Source organism: Hyla sarda, chromosome 1 (genome assembly GCF_029499605.1).
Source record: "Hyla sarda isolate aHylSar1 chromosome 1, aHylSar1.hap1, whole genome shotgun sequence".
Taxonomy (NCBI): domain Eukaryota; kingdom Metazoa; phylum Chordata; class Amphibia; order Anura; family Hylidae; genus Hyla; species Hyla sarda.
This window is the reverse complement of record NC_079189.1, coordinates 108576884-108593605: the sequence shown is the minus strand read 5'-3', so window position 1 is coordinate 108593605 and position 16722 is coordinate 108576884. Positions and strand designations below refer to the sequence as shown.

General features: G+C 43.1%; 1 protein-coding gene and 1 long non-coding RNA gene across 6 annotated transcripts in view; one reads left to right on the top strand and one right to left on the bottom strand.

Moving 5' to 3' along the window:
• The window catches only part of LOC130357222 (uncharacterized), a 207963-nt gene that overhangs the window by 12439 nt on the left and 178802 nt on the right, over positions 1–16722 (top strand). Inside the window, exon 2 of the long non-coding RNA XR_008889138.1 lies at positions 999–1055. This is a non-coding gene — a long non-coding RNA (uncharacterized LOC130357222). The remainder of the gene's footprint in view (positions 1–998; positions 1056–16722) is intronic.
• Positions 3082–16722, bottom strand: part of PDLIM3 (PDZ and LIM domain 3) — a 77576-nt gene continuing 63935 nt past the window's right edge. For 2 of the 5 annotated variants that reach the window (XM_056559770.1, XM_056559779.1), the window contains exons 3-8: positions 14957–15029; positions 13842–14029; positions 9207–9470; positions 5399–5529; positions 5194–5302; positions 3082–3605 (exon numbers count right to left, since the gene is read on the bottom strand). In XM_056559770.1, the coding sequence (XP_056415745.1) occupies positions 3416–3605; positions 5194–5302; positions 5399–5529; positions 9207–9470; positions 13842–14029; positions 14957–15029 (955 nt within the window). In that variant the 3' untranslated portion in view covers positions 3082–3415. Of the gene's footprint in view, positions 3606–5193; positions 5303–5398; positions 5530–9206; positions 9471–11977; positions 12046–13841; positions 14030–14956; positions 15030–16722 lie in introns of all 5 variants that reach the window. The other 3 variants (XM_056559790.1, XM_056559799.1, XM_056559803.1) reach the window with 2 other exon arrangements.

Here is a 16722-nt window from a genome sequence, read left to right as displayed (position 1 = left end):
TATTTATCAGGGTATACCATGCACCAACCTATAACACGCACCCTCATTTTACCAAGGATATTGGGGGTAAAAATTTTTTTACCCAAATATCCTTGGTGAAATGAGGGTGCGTGTGTGTGCATGTGTATACCCCGATACACTGTTCCTGACCCCGCAGAAGCCCCCAGGAAAGGCAGGGGGAGAGAGGCCGTCGCTGCCGCTTCTCTCCCCCTGCCTTTCCTGGTGTCTAGAGCCCTGCTGCCGCTGCTTCTCTGCCCCTGGCTATCGGCGCCGCTTCTCTCCCCCTGGCTATCGGCGCTGCTGCCCCATTGCCTCCCCCACCCCTGGTTTTATAATTACCTGTTGCGTGGTCTGGTCCGCGCTGCTTCTGGCTCTGGTGTGGCGTTTCCTGTGTCGTTGCTATGCGCTGCAAGGCGCAATGACGAGTGATGTCTTGAACGCAACGTCACTCGTCATTGCGCAGCGCATAGCAACAATGCAGGAGATGCCACACCGGAGCCAGAAGCAGCGCGGATCCGACCCCGGCAACAGGTAATTATAAAACCGGGGATGGGGGAGGCAATGGGGCAGCGGTGCTGATAGCCAGGGGGAGAGAAGGGCCGACAGCAGGGCTCTAGACCCCAGGAAAGGCAGGGGGAGAGAAGCGGGCAGCGACTGCCTCTCTCCCCCTGCCTTTCCTGGGGGCTTCTGCGGGGTCAGAAAAAACGGGGATGGGGGAGGCAATCGGGCAGCGACGGCAGGTCTCTGGACCTGCAAAAGCCGCTGCAGTTAATTGAACTGCAGCGGCTTATCGGCGTATAACACGGAGATAGACTTTAGGCTAAACATTTTAGCCTAAAAAATGTGTGTTATACGCCGATAAATACGGTATTCAATTAATGGAATCTTTGTCATATATTGGATATGTTGTCATGTGATCACATGTAAAAAATAGATGTTTACATATAGCATTTTTGTTTAGCCATTTCCACTGATAACAACTGATGCATTTTTGACAGGAGACTCCGTGTGAATTTACTGACATACCCCTCTTCAAGTGTCACCATAACGTTAAGGTATGAACAGACCCTACCAACTTTGTCATAAAGGTATGTTTAGATGAATTGGAAGAGAATTCATTGCTGGAATCAGAGGTAGACCACTAAATTTATGCTGCATATTTTAAGTTTCATATGCCGCAGTGTAGTTCCATTTAATGATGCTAATCCATGCTTGGCTACCCAGTGCAACTTCTACTTGAAAGGGGTTGTTCTCCATTATAAAAAAAATAATAATAATTAGAAGCCAGAATGTCCTAAAATTATGTAAAAACCATTTGCCCCTCTCTGATCCTGTGGCACTCCTTTTCTAGAAGTGATCTACACTGTGATGTACAAGCAAAATCCACAAATCACAGCACCAGTCAGGTCAAGGATCTTCAATTACTGGATTCTTTTATTCTTCCCCAATGTGAATACAACGTTTCGGCAGTAGTAAATGCTTGATAAAGGCTACTACTGCCGAAACGTTGTATTCACATTGGGGAAGGAGAAAATAATCCAGTAATTGAAGATCCTTGACCTGACTGGTGCTGTGATTTGTGGATTTTGCTTGTACTAAACCTGGGCTGGCAGCCTGGGCATTCACATGCATGGAGGTCGATCGCCGGTGCTGTCTCACACCATTGCTTTACATACACTGTGATGTAGATTTTAAATGCTTGTCAGAAAAAAAACTGTTGAAGTGAATGGTACTCAAATTTCGCATGGTTTTCTGATGATTGCAGGCATAATCTGCATTGGAAAATATAAAAAAAATAAACGTAGTGATCATCTATAGGCCTGGGACCGTTCATTCATATTGTAAACATTCATATTGTGATGGTTTTTATATAAAAAAAAAATAATGTTAATAACCATTCCATATTAGAATACTGCAGTTATTAATTCATTTATACTGTTTTATGGCATTTTATTGTCTTGAAAAATGTACCAGAAAGGAACTGCAGCTTTTTATTTTAATTTTCATGCTGTTTACAGTATGTGTGTTCTTCAGTAGCGTTTCATTTTTTTTGTTTTTTTTTGTTTATTCAAGTCATGTGATTCTTTAATAAGGTGATTCAGGGATGTCTATTGAAGAATATGAAAAAAACAGCACAATAAAATTGCAGCACACTCCTAAACCTTTAAAGGTCTATCGGAGAAAAACACTGAGTGAGAAATGCCACCCCTAGCATGATCTTTTTGAAAAACTGACCCCCCGCAAAAAGCCACCGTGAGCGAGGAAAAGCGCTGTAATGTAAAGAAAGAAGCATTATATTTAATACATTTGATATATATCCCTTATTGACTTCCAGCAAACCTCTGGCTCACTAAAAAAAATTAAATGCATATTTCAAACAAATCGCCCTGTGTAAACCCATCCTAGATGTCTGTGTTTAGTATCACTGGTTTATGATGTGCAGGTGTCAATTGTACTTTCTGCATATTAATGTGTAGCTGAACTACTTGACGTTGCACAAAGCTGAGTAAACAGCCATTTCATTCTTTTGATAAAGTGGTTTAATAAGATTCATGAAGCACAATACACAAAGAGAAAAAGTATATGTCCAGCACCGCTAGTCCTAAAGGCAAAGGACAGAAGATGGGATATACGGCAATACCTCTGAGTCTCTGTATACGCTGACGATGTCTCCTAGGGTGGTGCAGTGATTCGGAGTTTGTAGAAACAATAGCACATGTATAAAATAGAACGGTAAGGAAAAACGCACTCACCCCGTTGCTTGCTGAGACTAATGGAAAGTCTTTATTCAACGAAGTTCTTGGTATACAGAGACAGGTGCACAGGGAGCTGTGGATGGTGACAGGCATGGGGTGTGAAAGGGGCGGCAACTAGATTTGTGCACATGGGCGCTTCCTCTGGCTCGCTTTGCGAGCCAGAGGAAGCGCCCACGTGCGCGAAACTAGTTGCCGCCCCTTTTCACGCCCCCTGACTGTCACCATCCACAGCTCCCTGTGCACCTGTCTCTGTATACCAAGAACTTCGTTGAATAAAGACTTTCCATTCGTCTCAGCAAGCAACGGGTGAGTGCGTTTTTCCTTACCGTTCTATTTTATACAGATGCATGAAGCAGGCTACAAGTGCAATAGTAAAAATATTACTCGTTCTTGAATAAAGGTGAAAGTGCAGTGCTTTCCGTGTGCGTGAAAGGATCTGTCTGAACTAAATGCTATTAAAACAGTATTAAAAAGCTATTTTTATGTCTTCTTTCAAAAAAGAAAACCATATACATTACACATTTTCAGTGTGATATTTCTGGGTGAGGTTTTTGGTTTTCATATTGTTGACAAACCTTCCATTCTCATACTGCTTAAAAGCTGTTATAAGTCCAAAGCCTATCTGTTGAAATAAGTTGTGTTGTGGATGAAGCCGGCTCCTAAGCCCTTGGATAGACTGTGACGGCATCATATCCTTCTGGTGGTCTCATGCGTGCTCTTGCATGGACTTCACAATACAGCTGGCCCTCCACAAAGAAGTATCCTTTCTGTTTCAGGTTCAAATTGCAGTCTGCACAGACAAAGCAGTCAGGGTGGCGGAACTTGTCCTTAGCTTTCACCACAGTACCTCTGTATTTGGAATGAAAAAACAAAATATATGTTTTATTGTTTATTTTAGGACCTATTCACATCATGCTTTGGTGTCTACAAACAGTATACGTCTAAGTACCTTCCAAAGAATATTTCTGTATACACTATTGGCCGCTTTGTTAGGTACACCTGTTTATTTGCTTGTTAATGGAACTAGCTACTCAATGCATTTAGACATTCTAATCGAGCTTTAGAATGGGGAAGGATGGGGATTTCAATGACTTTGAATGTGACATGGTTGTTTGAGCCAGATAGACTGGCCTGAACATTTCAGAAACTGCTCATCTACTGTGATTTTCACACACAACCATCTCTAGGGTTTATAGAGAATGGTCTGAAAAAGAGAAAATATCCAGTAAGGGGAAGTTGTGTGGCTGAAAATGCCTTGTTGAGATCAGAGGAGATCTGGCAGATTGGAAGGTATGCAGAATACCATCTCTGAACGCAATACAAAGTTGGTATTCATCAAACCTTGAAGAAGATGGGCTCCAGCAGCAGAAGACCACCACAGGTGCCAATCCTTTCAGCTCGGAGCAGGAAACTGAAGCTACAATTCTCATAGGTCACCAAATTGGACGATGGGAAAACATTGCCTGATCTGATGAGTTGCGACTCCAGCTGCGACATTCAGTCAGAATTTGAAATAAACAACATGAAAGTATGGATCCATCCTTTCTTGTCAGGCTGATGGTGGTGGTGGTGGTGTAATGGTTTGGGAGACATTTTCTGGACATACTTTTGGCCCATTAGTACCAACTGAGTATTGTATAAATGTGACAGCCTATCTGAATATTGTTGCAGACCATGCCCATCCCTTTATGACCACAGTGTCCCCATCTTCTAATGGCTACTTCCACCAGGATAATGTACCATGTCACAAAGTTCACATCATCTTAAACTGTTTTTTTAATCATGATGATGAGTTCACTGTACTCCAATGGCCTCCACAGTCACCAGATCTCAATCCAATAGAGAACCTTTGGGTTATGGTGGGGATTTACATCATGGATGTGCAACCAGAAAATCTGCAGCAACTGCGTGATGCCATTATGTCCATATGGACCAAAATGTCTGATTAATGTTTCCAGCACATTGTAGAAAACATTGAAGGCAGTTCTGTAGACAAAATAGGGTCCAACCCGGTACTAGGAATGGTGTACCTAATAAAGTGGCCAGTGAGTGATAACCACCGCATTTCCATTGACTTCAGTAGACCAAATGTATCAACTATATGTGGTCTGTTTTATGATCATATCTATTTTGAATGTGGGATTACAAAGCATTGTGGTGCAGGCCCTTTATAACTGGACATTTGTTTTAAATACTATTCATGGCAATAAACAAATTAATAACTTCCTTGTGTTGTTTGTATCCAAATTACTATTTAGATCAATATCACAGATATACATAAATATTCAATCCAAATAGGATGTAGACGTTGATATGGATGGTAAATAACATCCCTGCTGTATTACTATGATAACACTGAAAAAGCAGAACATAGCTACATTTCCAACAAATAACTTGAAATCAATGTTTTTGAAATTTGAGGAAACATTATACTTACACAATTCCATTTCCACATCTGTCACATATGGGAACTTTTTGAACAGCAGCTGCTCCTGTCTGAGGCTTATTGACTGGAGCTCTTACACTTCTTATGCCTACAGGGCGGTCTAAAACAACAGGAATTGTACTATGATTTCTATACTTTTTCATTCCATCTTATTTTATTTCATCTACATAACAAAAATACATATAAAAATACTAACCAGAATCATCATCAACCATATCCTGCAAAACCTTGAAGGAACCAGACTGCCGAGGTCTACTTTCTTGTTGTGTGTCATCATGAAGGAGTCTATATACATCTGACTGTGGCACAGAGGACGGTATAGGATCACTAAAAAATAATACATTTATCAATTATACAGCTCTGTTTTACAGATCATTGAACCATAATTTAGTTTATTATGTGTCACAACCTCCAAACTGAGGTTCTCTTCAAAGTCTTCTGGTCAATGAGATACACTTATGACATGCCATAGAGACATGTTAAAAGTTTTGATTGGTCGTGGTCACTAGAACAGGTGGAAAGAAGCAGTGAACGAAACCGCACAACCACAATTTGTATTTTGATTTACTTGCTTCTCAGCATAATTTCAAAAACTAACAGGTTGTTGTATACATTTTAATCAAAAAGTACAAGCCCACTCACCACGTCAAGGCCACCTTGTCAGAGTGGGACCCTCTGCACATTCGGCCCAGGCATTTTTAATTAGTAGGAGACTGCTTATGGTTTCCTTCTAGCATTCTCCCAGCCCTCTGTTAGGGAGCACATGGTAGGTGTTCACACTGGTGTGGCGCTCTGTGGCGGCCATTGTTACTGTGATGCTTTGTCTGTGGGGTGTGTGGCACGAAGCCAGGGGCTGTGGGCAGCAGTGGGGCTGCCTGGCCACTGGGTCCTTCCCCCTGTGGGCATGGTGTCTCGGAGGCAGTGGTGGCCGCCCAGCACTACGCCAGTGTCAGCTTAGGGACCCACTCTGACTAGGTGGCCTTGACGTGGCGAGTGGGCTTGTAGTTTTTGATCAAAATGTATACTAACAACCTGTTAGTTTTTAAAAATTATGCTGAGAAGCAAGTAAATCAAAATACAAATGGTGGATGTGCGGCTATGTTTCTCTTTTTTTGTTTTACTTCTAAAAGGGTTGTTTAGGTAGTGGTTCTCCTCTTTAGGCACAGCTTTTCTGTCCCTTGTCCCTCAAATTAAACATGTACTCGAGTGAAGCAGAACAAACATATGCTCTATTAGATCGTACAGCTTTGCCATGGTTTTCCAAGGTATACAGATGTAGCCATCACCAAAGCCACACTTCATCTTTCATAAAGGAAGCTACACTAAAAATGATGGACAGGAGTACACTATGCTGATGGCATCAATGATAGGAGTCCCTGGTCCTATAGTTACTAAGCAGTAAGGCATATACTGTACAGAAGTAAGTAGTGATGTGTGCACATTGCTGTTTAAAGGAGATATCAAGTGCTGAAAAACGTATCCCCTATCCTAAGAAAAGGGAATACGTTTCTGATCGCAGAGGGTCCGACCGCTGGGGCCCCCACAAGCTCCTGTACCGGGCAGGAAGGGGGCGTGTTTACCACCGCATAAAGCATCGGCCGGCACGCTCCCTCAATACAACCCTATGGCAGAGCCGGAGCGCTGCCTTCGGCAATCTCCGGCTCTGCCGGTGGCTATATCTGTACCTTTGAGACCATGAAGGTGATGTGAATGTGGCCTAACTGTTGTTAAAGGCGTTCACTTGGAACGACTAACGGTGCGTTCACACGGCCATCTGTCCCCATTTTATATTTCCCCGTTTAGGTTCCGTTGTAGCCGCTTGTAAACAGATTACAAAAGGTTGTAAAATAATCCCATTGATGTGAATGTTTTTTTTTTTTACAATCCTTTCACATCTGTTTGCACCCGTCTGCGCTCATTTCCGTTTTTTTTACGGGAGAAAAGACGGTGCATGCAGTATTTTTTCTCCCATCAAGAAAACGGAAGAAGAAACGGATACAGTAAATTTAACATTGAAGTATATGGAAAACGGATGAGCCTTTAATGTCATCCATTTGCATCTGTTTTTTCAATCGTTTTTTTAATCTGTTTTTACTTCTGAGCATGCTCAGAACAAAAAAAATGTTTTTATTAACTGAACAATAATGGAGCCAAACGGATACAAACAAACTGTTTGCATCCGTTACAGTTTTTTTTATTTTTTTTTTAATGTGTTTTTATTTTTGACGGAAGAAGAACGGGATGGGTCTAGATGGGCGAGTGAATGCAGCCTAAGTTTAGTCTAATGTTTTCACCATAGTGGTCAGCCCTTGAGATATTTGAGGCAGTTGAGGGTGTACATGGCCGTTTACAAACTTTACCTCCGTATGCTTTTAGTGTGTTCTTCTATAGGATCCTATATTACAAAAAGCAATGCTACTAGAGTAGAATACATCTGTTATACATTGAGTATGGAAACATGTAAGGTGGTGTCTCTACTGGGCATAGGTACCCCATGTTTACATAAGGCCTTATTAAAGGGGTACTCCAGTGGAAAACTTTTTTTTTTTTTAACAACTGGTGCCAGAAAGTTAAACAGATTTGTAAATTACTTCTATTAAAAAATCTTAATCCTTCCAGTACTTATTAGCTGCTGAATACTACAGAGGAAATTATTTTCTTTTTGGAACACAGAGCTCTCTGCGGACATCATGACCACAGTGCTCTCTGCTGACATCTCTGTCCATTTTAAGAACTGTCCAGAGTAGGAGAAAATCCCCATAGCAAACATGTGCTGCAGAGCGCACTGTGGTCATGATGTCAGCAGAGAGCACTGTGTTCCAAAAAGAAAAGAATTTCCTCTGTAGTATTCAGCAGCGAAGAAGTACTGGAAGGATTAAGATTTTTTTATAGAAGTCATTTACAAATCTAACAGACCATAGATACAGGATCCGGCACTGCTGTGTATACAGCCAGTAGGTAGCTACAGGTGTATGTTAGAAGCAAAAATCTGTTCGTATGGTGCTCAGTCCAGAAATAGTAGATGTATCCAACAATAAATGAAGTGAGAGTAGAGGACGGCACTCACCCAGGATAGTAGCTTCAAAAGTTCTTTATTTTATATACACGGTGGCGGTGTCAGACAGGTGAATGGACAGGGCCTTAGTGTGCAGGTTCAGGCCCTCGGCGTTCCTGTCCATTCACCTGTCTAACACCGCCACCGTGTATATAAAATAAAGAACTTTTGAAGCTACTATCCTGGGTGAGTGCCATCTTCTATTCTCACTTCATTTAATTTTCAAATCTGTTTAACTTTCTGGCACCAGTTGATTAATAAAACAAAGTTTTCCACCGGAGTACCCCTTTAAAGGGGAACTCCGCCCCTAGACATCTTATCCCCTATCCAAAGGATAGGGGATAAGATGTCAGATAGCCGCGGTCCCGCTGCTGGGGACCCCCGGGATTGCTGCTGCGGCACCCCGCTGTCATTACTGCACAGAGCGAACTCGCTCTGTGCGTAATGACGGGCGATACAGGGGACGGAGCAGCGTGACGTCATGGCTCCACCCCTCGTGACATCACGGCCCGCCCCCTTAATGCAAGTCTATGGCAGGGGCATGACGACCGCCAAGCCACCTCCCATAGACTCGTATTGAGGGGGGCAGGCCGTGACATCACGAGGGGCGGAGCCATGACATAACGATGCTTTGGCCCCTGTATTGCCCGTCATTACGCACAGAGCGAACTCGCGGTGCCGCAGTGGCAATCCCGGGGGTCCCCAGCAGCGGGACCGTGACGATCTGACATCTTATCCCCTATCCTTTGGATAGGGGATAAGATGTCTAGGGTTGGAGTACCCCTTTAAGGTAAAGTATTTTGCTTTGCAGTCTTATTCATTACTGAATGGCCCTGCTAGTTCATATACTGTCTTTATTATTTCCTGCTGGTTCATAAACAACAGTCTTGAATATTTTCTCTGTAACATAGTATTATGGAAAATAATTCTTAGTTTGCATACTATGTACCTCATTTGAGGTTTTTCCCCTAAGATGGTGGAGACTTGCCCCTGTAGACTTTCCATAATATTGTCATCAGAATATAGTTGCATCGGTGTATTAAACTGTGCATGGACAATCTTCACACCAGGAAGCTCCATTTCCAGAGGAATGTTAGGCGCACATCTAGAGGCAGCTTTCAGCTCACCAGGATCTATAGTGCCGACAGTGCTCGCTGTGGAGGGGGTACTGCGTCCACTGCCAGGGTCAAAGCCTGAAGGAGTGCTGCTTCCACTGTGTTACACAGCCAGTGATGTAGCAGTATTGAAAGTGAAATAAGAAGTGCAAAGATATTAGACAATGTGCAGACATATGGTATGTGACATGCTTGAGTGTGTTTAATATTTGTTAAAGTAAACAAGTGACATAGCAAAGCATACAGATAGCAAGTCAACTAATGCTAAGGGTTCGTGCAATATTCTGTGTGATGCTAACATTATCTTATAGACACCAGATCCATGCATAGTCCACGTGTTGGTATATAAAATTATAATGGCGGCATGGTCTATTTGATGCCATATGGGTGCCATTTTTTCTGATGAAAGTAAATTAAGAATAAGATATTGAACTTGAAGCTAATCATGGGAGTGTATGAAGTATGGCATTGAACTCCACAAACATACATAAAGAAAGAAAGTATGGGATGTTATTTTTCACATGGTCATGTTTATTAGGCCCAAGGATGTTTGCAGTTATATTAGTATTGTTATTTGTTAGCTCTAACAACAATCATTGTTTATCACTGATCATTTCCGGGTTCACATGCACCACAACTACACTGTGTTAGACCAACTCATGCAAGTGATAAAGTGTTATGAGAGCTTACACATACCTTTGATACCCATATTACATTGAAATACTAGCTGGGTACCTGGTGTCGCCTGATCTTCCTACCTAAACCTTGTTGGAAAGGAAAACCAACACTCTTTAGGAGACTGGGAAGCTGGGTGGCATGCATACTGTGTGCCACCCAGCTTTACCAATCTTCTGAACTCCCAGCAGTGATAGGCTGCTCATCCTCCCTGTACTCCTCAAAGCAACAGCACTGCCATGCCCTCTTCCTGCCCCTCTGTACTGATGTCTTCTCTCTTCTCTTAGCTCTCACTACTTTACAGTGAAGCAGAGTGTCGTGTCTTCAGTGTTGTCACATAAATAGATATAATAAAATATTTACAAAAATGTGAGCTGTGGACTGGCTTATGTGAGATACTGTACATTATATTAAGCGTGTTGTCTTTTATATATACCAATCATATTGTATGCATCTTGTAGGGATCGACCGATTAGCGTTTTGGCCGATATTATCGTCCGATATTCATGATTTTTTATGTTACCTTGCTGATAATCCGATAATGTTACGCCCCTTTCCCCGCCCCCAATGCACCGCCCCCCCCCCACCGCACATCACGCCGCCACCCCACCGCACGTCGCCCCCATTGCCTCCCCTATCCCTGGTTTAATAATTACCTGTTCCCAGGGTCTGGGGCCCTCGCTACTTCTGGCTCCTGCTGCGTCCTGCGTTACGCTGTGTGCTGCGCAGCGCAGTGACGTCCTCAACGGGACGTCCCCATCAGTGTGCACAGTGACAGCTCAGGACGGGAGCCAGAAGTAATGCGGACCCTGGGAACAGGTCATTATTAAACCGGGGATAGGGGAGGCAATGGGGCACCAGCGGTGGGGCGGCGTGCAGTGCGGGGGTAGGTGGGGGATGGCTGTGGGGCAGCGGCGGTGGTTGGGAGGACCCCCGGACAGGCAGGGGCAGAGAAGCGGGTGGCAGCGGTGGTCTCTGATTCAGCCAAAGCCGCTGCAGTTCATTGATTTAAAGCGCCCGCTTTAAATCAGTGATCTGCAGCGACTTCTTCGGGGCCGGGGGGGGTGTTTTGAAATAGCCGATAACTTATACCGGAATATTGGTATAAGTTATCGGCTACCGGCCTGAAAGGCCACAGATTATCAGTATCGGCCCTAAAAAAACGATATCGGTCAATCCCTAGTATTTTGGTATTAGTATGTACAGTGGTCCCTCAACATACGATGGTAATCCGTTCCAAAGGGACCATCGTTTGTTAAAACCATCGTATGTTGAGGGATCCGTGCAATGTAAAGTATAGGACAGTGGTCTACAACCTGTGGTTATACTCACGCGTCCCTTCCGCTCCGGACAATCACCGCTGCCCTGGATGTCGCCTTCCATCGCTGTCGCCGCGTCACCGGGGTGTCCCGATGCTCTGGCAAGGCCTCTGCTTCCCCGGCATCCTCGCTCTCCGTCGCCGCCATCACGTCGCTACACATGCCACTCCTATTGGATGACGGGACGGCGTGTGCGCAGCGACGTGATGACGACGATGGAGAGCGCCGACAATGCAGAGGATCCCGAAGAGGACGCGCCGGAGCCCCGAGCACAGGTAAGTGATCGTCAGCAGACCACACGGGGCACCGTAAACGGCTATCCGGTAGCAGCTCAAGCAGTCTGCGCTGCCGGATAGCCGTTTATGCGATGGCCCCGACATACAAAAGCATCGTATGTTGATGCTACCTCTGAGAGGCCATCATATGTTGAAATGATCGTATGTTGGGGCCATCGTAGGTCGGGGGTCACTGTACTATATAAATGAACAGAAAACCTGTGCTTCATCTGTGTGTTTGTCTAAATAATCTGGAAGCTCAAACTCAAATGTTGCTAAGAATGTAATACTCTTTAGTAGCATGCACGCAACACAAAGAATTTAAATGATTATAACCTGCTCCTGCCTGGAAGTATGAAAGGCTTAGGCCTGATATTATGCTTGTGCTCAAAGTATCCCAAATCCTGTAGGATAAAAATAGTTGATTTAAATGTAAGACACACTTTGTAATTCCTGATTGGATCATAAAAAAAAAAGATATCTTTAGTCACTGAAAATAACAGCCATTTACTATGAGAAAAGTTGCAAAAAAATAACACAGTGCTTTTGTATTGTAATGGTACATCTCTTGGAAAGTCGTGACATTTATCTCTTAAACTGTGCAGATGTTGAAGGATACTTCATTCTAAAGCTTTAAATTAAACATGATGACAAACAACTATGTACATAGAATCTTGCTTTAAATGGACCAACTAGGAAGTGGTCTGTGTTTTTCTACAACCATTGGCAAAAGCATCTAATATACCAAATTTACTATTAAACAAAGCAGAGGTTGATAATTCTCACATTACAAAACTACACTTGCCAGTAGATGGCATTAAATGCACACACAAAACTCTACAGTTTTAGTAAACATGGGTCTTGGGGGGGGGGGGGGTTGTGGGCTTGGCTCTCCCTATTGGGGGGGCTAATTGTTTGTATTAATGAAAAATTTGTTAAAAAAATGTTTAATTTAAAAAAAACATAGGTCTTTATCTTATATGAGGGAACACTCCTGGAAAAACATTTGCACAGATTTACTAACAGTGTTCCATACTATTAAACATTGTAAGCTAATCCTAGACAGCCTAAGATTTATTATCACAGTGGCTCAGATTGTTTGATATTTTAGGACATATTTAAACAGTTTTGTTTAACTTTACACAAACTATTCGTTGGCCTAATTTGCACACAAATTTTGTGCCAGTAGCTGTGAAAGCACTGGTTGTATAAACAGAAATATATGGCCATCTGCTGGTTCTGCCACTTGAAGGTTCCTGTAAGCTAACCGCATTCTTAAAGGGGTACTCCACGGCTCAGTGTTTGGAACAAACTGTTCCGAATGCTGGAGCCGGCGTCGGGAGCTTGTAAAGTCATAGCCCCGCCCCCTCACAATGTCATGCCCCACCCCTCAGTGCAAGTCTATGGGAGGGGCTTCCCATAGACTTGCATTGAGTAGCGGGGAGTGACATCTTGAGGGGGTGGGGCTATGATGTCACATGCTCACAGTGCTGGCTACAGCGTTTGGAACAGTTTGTTCCAAACGATGAGCAGCAGAGTACCCCTTTAAGGTTTTTATATCTGGATCCAGCAAACCAGATAATGTGTTTTGGGGAAACCCAGCTGTCCTCCAATATCTTTTGAGGTTTATCCAAAATGCCCAATTGATTGTTCATTGGGGGGAGTCGCTCTCCATTTCATTGGCATATTTGTAATGAATATCTAATTGTTATTTAAAGGAGTATCCCAGTGCAAAATCATTTATCCCCTATCCAAAGGATAGGGAATAAGTTATAGATCGCGTGGGGTCCAAGTGCTGGGGCCCCCGGGATCTCCTGGACGGGCCGCGGCAATCTGCAGGAAGTGAAGTTTTGTCCCCAGCAGAAAGCCGCTGCAGACACGCCCCCTCCATGTATCTCTATAGGGTACATGAAGGGGGCGTATCGGGCACCGCGTCGTGTGGGGACAGAACGCCCCCTTTCCAGCATACTGCTGCGGCCTTCGGATAGGGGATAAGTTTTATTGCACTACAGAGCTCCTTTAAAAATCCAGAATTTGTAAAATATTATACAAGACATGTAAGATTATATTAGATGATCGATAGGTTAGGCACTCAAAGAACATTTTCCTTAAAAAAAAAATTATATATATATATATATATATATATTTTTTTTTTACTCAGCACAGCAAATTTTTGCATGCATACTTATCTTCTACTTACATTTGATCTGCATTAGGAATAAGACCTCTCATCTGTCCATGGAATGCATCTTTAATATTGCCAGATGAATACAGCCCAATGGGGGTGTTATAGGAAGAACTCACTACCTGCTTTTTGTCCCCAATATTTGCACCCGCTACAAATGGTTGTGCTCTTCTGTTATGAGCTGTACCAATAGGCTTGAACTCCTGCATACATTTGGATAAAACACAGCAAACCACAATTCATGCAGATTAAACACGCACAAGCTTGTTTATATTCCACATATTGCATGCACATAACATATTATTCCATGGTTAATTATCTGTTTTGGAGACCGTTCCTAACTTGTGCACCCCCCGTGAATAATCTTCAGATTATCCATAAACTTGGCATGGGAGATACTGGCTTCTATTATTTTAATTTATCTCTTATAGGAATTTTGCATTACCTTTAAAGAGGTACTCTCGTGGAAAACTTTCTTTTTCAGATTTGTAAATTACTTCTATTAAAAAATCTTAATCCTTCCAGTACTTTTTAGGGGCTGTATACTACAGAGGAAATGTTTTTCATTTTGGATTTCTCTTATGTCACGACCACGGTGCTCTCTGCTGACCTCTGCTGTCCATTTTAGGAACTGTCCAGAGCAGTAGAAAATCCCAATAGCAAACTGGACAGTTTGCTCTGGACAGTTCCTAAAATGGACAGCAGAGAGCACTGTGGTCGTGACATAAGAGAAATCCAAAATGAAAAACATTTCCTCTGTAGTATACAACACCTAAAAAGTACTGGAAGGATTAATATTTTTTAATAGAAGTAATTTACAAATCTGTTCAACTTTCTGGCACCAGTTGATGAAAAGAAAAAGTTTTCCACGGGAGTACCCCTTTAACTATAATTGTAGGCCACAAACTACAATTCTGTTGGCAATCGCCAGACACTATCAGATCACATTACAGATGTTGCACACATCTCAGAATAATACTAATATGGTATCTTCAAGAATTTTGTATATTTTACTTGTACAGGTTTCCTCATTATCAGTAAAATAAAACATTTGGGTATATCTAAGTCTGTCTCTATCACCATGTCCATCAATTTGTTTAAAAAGAAAAAGAAAAGAAAACAAATCTTACCTGTGGTTCAGCTTCAAGATTGATTTTATATGGATCATCACAAATGTTCGGAGACCACATTCTAGTTTCAGCTCTAAAGATAAATAAACATTTATTTATTTATTTTTTAACCAACCTTATATTACTTTTTTGGTAAGAATCAACCTAAGGCTAGGTTCACACGGCCGTTGTCCCCCTTCTAGATTTTCTCCGTTCTTGCCTCCTAAATAGACCATTCTACTAACGGATGCAAAGGAATGCTATTTCGTGGCATCCGTTTGCATCAGTTTTTTATCAGTTAGTATCAGCCATCTACAGACTCCTGCAGCCGGAAATACTACTACTCCCATCATGGAACAGACTCCTTTTCATGATGGGAGTAGTAGTTCCCTGCGGGCGGCTGGGAGGCTAGATTAGTGCTTGTACTACTACCACCATCATGGAACAAAGTCTGTTCCATGTTGGGGGTAGTAGTATTGGGGCTGTGAGATTGATCCCACCAGATCTCATTTCTAAGACCCAATGTGATCAGAGGTTATTAACCAGGGGAGCAGGCGGCATGCTCCGCTCCCCTGCGATGTATTGAGTGTATTTTTACTTTCATTTTTAAATTCCCCGCCAGGAGCCCTGAATTGCCAGCACAGAGGGGCCACACAGGGCTCCCGGCAGGGTTTTTAAAGTTATTAGTGAAGATTGTAATGGTGAACAACACTGGCGGATGTGGAAGCATTGTGCTGCATTCCCCGGCTGCCCTGACATGCTGCGGGACCATATGTATAGAAGCACTGCATGAGGGCAATATACATAGCTAGCGCAGCAGGGGTATACATAGCTAGCACAGATAGCAAGACATATAGCGCTATATACCTGCCCCCCCGCTGCGCTAGCCTTGTATATTGACCCCCGCTGTGCTAGCTATATACCCTGTTCCAAATTATTATGCAAATTATATTTAAGTGTCACAAAGATAAAATATTTTGTTTTTAAGTTTAACTCATGGATGGCATTGTGTCTCAGGGCTCTTTTGATCACTCAAAACAATCTGGGACACCTGTGATAATTAGACTGCCAGGGGAGCCCAATTTAAGGAAAAACTACTAAAGGTGGGTGTTCCACATTATTAAAGGGGTACTCTGCCCCTATTACATCTTATCCTCCCCAATCTGTCATTCAGCACCCACTTAAGCAAGCTCTCCGCAGCGCTGGAGGCTCCGAGTGTGCAGCGTGATGACCACGGGGCCGGAGTATCGTGACATCATGACTCCGCCCCGTGTTATGTCACGCCCCACCCCCTCAATGAAAGTCTATGGGAGGGGGCGTGATGGAGTGAGATTTGTGGCTGATTTAGAGCGCAGACAAGTTTGTGCAGATAAAGGCACATTGAGGAAGATTTCTGCCAGATCCATGCATTGGATCAAGAGAGCAGCTGCTAAAATACCATTACTTAGCAGCAAGCAAATATTTGAAGCTGCTGGTGCCTCTGGAGTCCCACGGACACCAAGGTGTAGAGTCCTCCAGAGTCTAGCAACTGTGCATAAACCTTCTATTCGGCCACCACTAACAAATGATCACAAGCAGAAATGGTCAGAAAAATACATGAAGACTAATTTTCAAACAATCCTGTTCACTGATGAGTGCCATGCAACAAGGCTGCAATGCCAGCAAGGCAGTCATGTTTTGGGCCACAATCATGGGAAGAGAGCTGGTCGGCCCCTTAGGGTCTCCGAAGGTGTAAAGATGACCTCTGCAAAGTATGTGACTGACCACTTTCTTCCTTGGTACAGAAG